At 36.8% G+C, this 7,783-nt stretch overlaps 1 protein-coding gene across 1 annotated transcript in view; it reads right to left on the bottom strand.

Moving 5' to 3' along the window:
* The window catches only part of cdh8 (cadherin 8), a gene marked incomplete at its 5' end in the record, with an annotated part of 125,765 nt that overhangs the window by 39,414 nt on the left and 78,568 nt on the right, over positions 1-7,783 (bottom strand). The window contains 1 exon segment of the mRNA XM_014015191.1: positions 2,742-2,861. Coding sequence (XP_013870645.1) covers positions 2,742-2,861 — 120 coding nt within the window.

The raw sequence follows: 7,783 nt of genomic DNA, 5'->3' as shown, positions 1-7,783 counted from the left end.
TGTGTGTGTGTGTGTGTGTGTGTGTATGAGTGAGCAGCTGGAGAGGGAAGCAATAGAGGAAGGGGGGTGGGGGGATTGAGGCTGGCAGCCTGAGTTAGCAGCAGCCTCACGCAGCGATAATCTATAAGCGTTTCAAAAAACAGATGGGCTGAGTTACCTGCAGTACTGTTGTTGTTACACAACTTTTCAAGCAATAAACCAACACTGTCAGCACCCCCTTTAGCAGGCATTTGATAATGTCGTCCCTGATGTGCTAGCTCAATGCAGCTGAGGTTAAACAATCATGTAGACACAGCGGCGAACAACATATTAACCAACATATCGTACATCAGGTAAATGCTTGGCTGTGGCTTCTTTTCTTTTTTTTCTTTTTTTATCCAGACATCCTGTCAGGAACTGTACACACTTTGAGGGTAATGTGCAACAACAGAATACAGTTATCTGAGGCAGGCCAGAAGGTGAAGAAGCTGTTGCATCTCCACCTGCTGGAACCTGCACAGCTTGTGGTACCAGCAGACAGCACACATGTAGTTTCACTTTCACTTTTAACAGGTGCTTTGTCCCTTCTGTCCCTGCGGAAAAGTCAAAAGTCCAAGTACTGGCAACTTAGAGACAGATGATACACAATGCCAAACATTAAAAGATCATAAAAAAATAGAATTTCAGACTGCCTGCTCCTTTTTTTAGAAACTTGTTTGTATTTAAGAGCGGATTGACTCTGTAATCTTATAGAATTTTAAGTTCAAAACACATTTTAAGTAAAATAAATGCAATTAGAAATTTCAATGCTTGATCTGATGTTTAAATATCAGGAAGCTCAGACTTAAAAAAGGTGTTGAGTTATTTATACTGGGTTTCATGCTGAAGCTACTTAAATAAAACTATTGTCAAACTCACTGATGTCTTCGATGAAAGAAGCAAAACAAAAACAGAGAATTCAGAAATTTTGTAAAAGTTAAAGGTGTAAGCATYGGATCAGCTCTTGCTTGTTGTAAATAACTGTAACATTGGCCTTTTGTTGATCCGTCTACAGTAGCTATTATCTTAACCCACTTCTTCCAGTGCGAGGGGGCCTTTATTATTTTTTGATCAATTTGGCAGGTGATTTAAACAGAAAATTGATTTGTTTTTGAGTTTTAAAGCACAATTTCTTATTTATTAATCTTTATTTAACCAGACAAATCYCATTTAAATCCCATATCTCTTTTGGAAGGTCTGTCATCAGGTAAATATTATGATATTTTACAATACAAAAATATTTCTAATGATGAAAACATCTGTCTTATGATAGTCATGGTTACTGTAAGGTGTGCAGTATTTTCCCTGATCTTGTTCTCATTGTGTGACCCAGTTTTCACAGAAAAATTAACACAAAAAAGAGCAAATTGCATGTTTGTCCATGATCAAGAAAGGCTTGCAATTCAAATACTGTGTGTCCATTTATTAATGATTTAACCTGCATGTGAATATATTTTAGAAAACTAAACATCTAACAAAATGCTTTTGCCTAATTTTATTATTTGTATTATTATTTTTTGTTGAACCAATTGAGAAAGATGGGTGGTGTTTTTTGTGGGTGCTGGAGGTGACCCATGATAAATATACAAAAAGCACACATGGCTCAGTAAGATGTTTCAAGGAAAAACTGAAGCTCAGAATAGGCACTTTTGTGTGCATGCAAAATATGATTGTTCTTCTAAGTACTTCCTAACTGTCAGCTGAATATATTCATCTGGATACATTATGATGGCCTACACTTTGACCTGGGGAGAAACTGTGTGCTCATTCATCAGACAGGAAGCAGCTAATGGAAAAGGACATAGTTTAAATAGTAATGAGGTTCACCCTGATGTGCAAAGCTNTTCTTATTTATTAATCTTTATTTAACCAGACAAATCCCATTTAAATCCCATATCTCTTTTGGAAGGTCTGTCATCAGGTAAATATTATGATATTTTACAATACAAAAATATTTCTAATGATGAAAACATCTGTCTTATGATAGTCATGGTTACTGTAAGGTGTGCAGTATTTTCCCTGATCTTGTTCTCATTGTGTGACCCAGTTTTCACAGAAAAATTAACACAAAAAAGAGCAAATTGCATGTTTGTCCATGATCAAGAAAGGCTTGCAATTCAAATACTGTGTGTCCATTTATTAATGATTTAACCTGCATGTGAATATATTTTAGAAAACTAAACATCTAACAAAATGCTTTTGCCTAATTTTATTATTTGTATTATTATTTTTTGTTGAACCAATTGAGAAAGATGGGTGGTGTTTTTTGTGGGTGCTGGAGGTGACCCATGATAAATATACAAAAAGCACACATGGCTCAGTAAGATGTTTCAAGGAAAAACTGAAGCTCAGAATAGGCACTTTTGTGTGCATGCAAAATATGATTGTTCTTCTAAGTACTTCCTAACTGTCAGCTGAATATATTCATCTGGATACATTATGATGGCCTACACTTTGACCTGGGGAGAAACTGTGTGCTCATTCATCAGACAGGAAGCAGCTAATGGAAAAGGACATAGTTTAAATAGTAATGAGGTTCACCCTGATGTGCAAAGCTTTTTTTTTTGGAATCAAAGTTGGAATCAAACATTTTGTGGGATATTTTTCCTTCCATTTAGGGGGAAAACATCAACTTAGACAACAACACAAACAACATGCATCTCCTCATGTCAGAGATTCAGCTTTAAATCCAATCATACCAACACGTAAACAGCTGTACTCACCAGAGTTTGGGTCAACAGAAAAATATGGTTGTCCCTCCAGTATGCTGTAGACTAGTTTTGCRCTGTTCCCATACACTGGATCATCAGCATCTGTGGCTGTTACCCTGGTTACCGGGGTACCTGTGGTGCAGAAGAACAGTTATAAACTTGCAGCTCCATAAGCAATCATGTCTGCATAGCTGTAAACCGAAAGGCAGAAGTGCTGAGCCAATCAGGATGAAACCATTCAACCCAATGTGGGGTTGATTGGTTCAAAAATTGGCTCCCATTCCTCCCATCCTGTTACAGTGAAAAGCTAAACCCTGTGGGCCACTTTTTTGTTGGAAACAAGAATTCTGTATATATATATATATATACATACATACATACATACATACATACATACATACATACATACACGTGTTTATATAACCACCAAAACAACTGTGACATCAGAAAGAATTAAAGGAGTTGAGTGGAACCAATTGACACTTATTTTTAAAAAGAGATCTGTTAWATCTGTTTTTTGAGTGTAAGTTATAACAACACCTAGTGTTGGTCTAGTAACATATTGCAAACATTGAACATATGACAGCACAAGCACACACTGTAGTATCACTTTTATATAAATAACTTATTTAGTCTTTAGAGCCTTGGAATKCCATGAAGGTGTATGTGGAGAGAGAGTGGACTGAACGTTAACACCCCACATCCTTAAAGAAAAGCTTTATTAAAAATTAAAGGCCTACCATTTTTTGAAGGAAATCACATCATCCACTGCCTCTCATGACTGAATTTTGTCTTTAGATTATTCATGAATGATAAGGGACAGAGTTGCAGCTGTTTTGGTCAAACCTTGGAAATATGTGTGATTTTGTGMAAAACTGGTCTTCAAACCAGCATATTCCACACATTGATTTGAAATTTATGTACTGCTAGTGAGGTACTGTTCAGCCAAAAGTACTTCACACAATCACACTTACATAAATAAAGACATAAATTAATCCCTTTGAAACACACCCAAAAAAATGAATAAAAAAAAAAACAACTCTTAAGGTTTATCTACGCTGGTGTCCCTTTTCACATTAGATTTTTTTTTCTTTTTCCTGTTCTTTTTTTCCTTTTAAGTGCTTTTTTAAAATTACAAATCATTCCACAAAAGCTGGAGATATCATCCATTCCTTTTTAATACCAATAGTCATCAGTGCCAGAAATAAGGTTCATTATCAAAAAACAGCTTCATCATATTTGCAGAAAATTTATGCAAGGACCTTCATCAATATTCCATTTCTACCAAGTGCTCAAGGCAAATCAGAAAAGAGATTAGTGCCAATTCAATCCACCATTCAGAGCTGCATTATCGGGTATCTGGAGGAGAAAAAAAAGCACTTAGAATCTGAATATAAATATATTATTAACACAATTGAACCCATTCAATTTTAATTCAGGGTGACCTAGCTCCTCAGCAGTCAGAGTGAGGCAGAAAGAAAAAGGAAGACGCTGACATGCTGACGGTGAGCAACACGCTGACAGGAAAGCTGCAGATGGTTGGGTAATTGTTTCTGTGAAAGATGCTTTGACAACAAAGGGAGATGTCCCTCATGYAGATGGCACAGGTCCTGCCATGGGCAACTGAATGTGTCCACTGCAGGTGAAATGGCTCGTAAAGACCTGCTCCAAATATGACTTCTGGTTCCAACATGAAAAAAATAGTGGTTCCAGGTATGAAATTTAAGAATAAATAAACATTTAATTATTGGAGCAGTTAAAAAAAACTAAATGAATAAAATTTAAATCTTTATAGGGGTGCATATAGCCTGCTGCATTTTTGTCAAAATGTTAGACTAAAATTAGTCTATGATGAGAAATGACTGAATTATAGCCMTTTTGGTCAAAAGCTGAAAGCAACATTTTGGACAAACTAAACAATGTGTTGCAAATCACTCTCAGCTACTAACAWTTTTTTTTCTGAATGTCTGTGAAACTGATTGAGTTATTTTATGTTACCTAGTGTTGACTAGCTGTGGTGACCATCTTGAAATGGACTGAAAACTTAATCCATTCAGTTGTAGATATTCAATAACTAATTCCTGAAAGTTTCATTTTGTCCAGTAGTGCAATAAATATTTTACGAACAGACAAACATGATTGACTCCTACTAAAGCTTTATAGTGCAATGAGTAGCACAAATACTATGTGTTGTGAATGACTCTTAGCAATTACCACACCAAATTTGAACACCATCAATATAAAACTGACTGAATTACASAAATGTTGTGTTTTCTAAAGTCAATTGGCTTTTGCACCCTACTTGTTTTAGGTTGGCTCCAAAGGTTAATCAATAGTAGAACMTTATCCAAAAATTATTTTGTTAAAGTTTCCTTTAAATTGATCTAAATGGTTAATAAGATATTTTGTTAATATACAAGCATAGTTTTCTTCAAGTTGCAAATGGCAAGATTTTAAACAAGGGTCTTTCACAATCTATTAGCACTAAGAATGCTTGTTGATGAATCAGTTTCAGCCACTACCATACCAAACTTTAAGAGGATATCTGTAAAACTGACAGAGAYGTAGCTGTTTCCATGTTTTTATTTTAAGATCAGTGGCTTTGGCRGTCCTATTGACTCAGATTGCATCCAAAAGTTAATTTCTGCAAGTTGTTCTAGAGATACTTAAATAAAAAGACTTATAAACACAAGTGCACACACAAAGGTAAAAAATAGCATCGATGACATCTTAAAAATTCAACTGAAACCGTTCCAGCACAGATTCTAACCATCACAACACAGTTAATTTATCCAAATGAACAACATAATGGATGAATTTTCAACATCCATGTTGCACATTCTTTGCACTTATACCTTATATACCTTCAGCTTCCYGTGCCATCAGCTACACGTGTCAAGCATTGATTAATAGTCACCGCCATGTCTGCGGTGTTGTAACAGCAAAACAGAGCAAAAGCCACCTTTGCACTCTAACGGGAGTAGCAGTTTCACTGTTGCAACCCAATTATTTCACAGTGAGGGAGCCTCAAGTGGTCCTCTGAGACAGAGGTGTTCTAGTAATTCATAGTCTTATGATGACCCATGCTGTTGTGTTGCCAAAGCTTACTGTGTAAATTTCCTGCTGCTTGTTATATGCCATGCCTTTTGCAGTGTTTAGATCAGAGCAGATCAATGAGCAGTTTTCTTCTCTGTTTCTGCTTGCTCTGCCGTGGCACTAGCAAGAAAAAAAAAAAAAACATTCCAGCATGTCAGCTGCTGAGGTTTTTTTATTTTTCCTTGAAGCCACAAAACTACATCCTAGATATTTTCTTCTCATTTATGGAAAAGTAAACAATGAGGTAAACACATAAAAATGAAGCATGTGTTTCTGAAACGGTCTCATCATTTTTAAAATTCACACATCACAAGGCCTCTAAATGAGCTTCTCTGTCTGTGATTTCCAGCTCTGCCTTAGCACCTGACATAATACGTCAGACTTTTTTTACCCACAAATGTGTTTGTTTAGCAAGCAAAATATTTAATCAATTGGATAACAGATTGTAAAGAATTGTAATTATGTGAAGAATATTCTGCAGATGTGTGTGCTTTTACCCAAATTGCTGTTTTCCCAGGAAGAAAATTACATCCAGCGTGTCAAAGGTGTTTGCCAATTGTCAAATGAATAAAATGAAAGACAGCAAAGGAAATTGTGCCGCCCTGTTTTCAGAGATACTGAGCCTTATCTTCTTTAGAGTTAAATTGCTGCTTCTACAGAGGGAGAAGGCAGCCATCTACACGTCCCTAATTATGAAGAGTACCTTAGCACTTTTTTCCAGTGTGTCTGACTATTGCAAAATAGCTTTATAAATTCAGTTACACTATGAATTGAAGTGTAGAAGTAGGGGCATGGTAGGGAAAAAAATCTTCATAAAAACAGTTGAATCACTGAAGCATGAAATAACTCCCTYTTTCGCTCCCTCCCACCAGGGTAAAATGCTCCTCCCCATCCCTGGTATAAAAAGAAGGATTAGTAAAGCCAGTGTTGTGGTCCTATTTCAAATCAGAGCAGATTAGCCTGTCCTTCCTCTTGATAATGCACAGAAATTTCAGGGACACTGCAGAGACGGATGCAGCCGTAGGCCAGGCACTGGGCACACAAACTGGGCTGTAGGAGGAATATTGTCTCAGGCTTTTATTTGAAGCCTGTAGCATTGTGGTGATTACAATAATAGCAACACAACACCTACATTGTAAACTTCCAGGGAGGAAGAAGCTGGATGCTGTACAAAAGCAAATGCTGTGAAGGAAGGTGTTAGTCATGTAAAGTGGGGTTGCAGAAGTGTTCAACCCCTTTCTGCTTAGTTAACTTAAAACCTTAGAGTCTAAATGAGGTTTCAGTTAGATAAATTGTGGACCCACACAAAAGGATTAGCAAAGTATAAACCACCATAAATATATAAACCTAAACATATTTGCAYATACTCACTGTGTTTACTTTAAATTGAAATCCCTTTCATATATTCATAAGCAACACTACCTAAATGTAATCCACCTGTGGACAATCTGTGTGCCAGGTGATTGATTTCAGTACACACACACACACACACACACACACACACACACACACACACACAAACTTTTTTTATATATTTGTGGAGTCCATCCATTGACTTCCATTCATTTTTTCGTTATTTTGTATCCTAACCCTGACCCTTCACCCTAAGGATAACCTCACAGGTACCTACCAGACCCTAAAACTAAATTAAACTCAATTCACACCTTGGTCCTAAACCAAACCCCAACACCTCAAATCAGCCTCCGAAGTTGTGGGGACGGGGCTTTGGGCCACTCAAGGATCATCCAGTCCCCACAAGGCTGCATTTTCCTCAAATCTGGGCCCCACAATGTAGGAAAAACAAGGCCACACACACACACACACACACTTTTTTATATCTTTGTGGAGTCCATCCATTGACTTCCATTCATTTTTTGGTAATTTTACATCCTTTTTTTTATATCCGAACCCTGACCACAAACCCTAAGGCTAACCTCACAGGTACCTGACCCTAATAC

Source organism: Austrofundulus limnaeus, unplaced genomic scaffold (assembly GCF_001266775.1).
Source record: "Austrofundulus limnaeus strain Quisiro unplaced genomic scaffold, Austrofundulus_limnaeus-1.0 Scaffold124, whole genome shotgun sequence".
Classification (NCBI taxonomy): Eukaryota; Metazoa; Chordata; class Actinopteri; order Cyprinodontiformes; family Rivulidae; genus Austrofundulus; species Austrofundulus limnaeus.
Note: the sequence above shows the minus strand (reverse complement) of the source record. Positions and strands in the feature narration are given on the sequence as shown.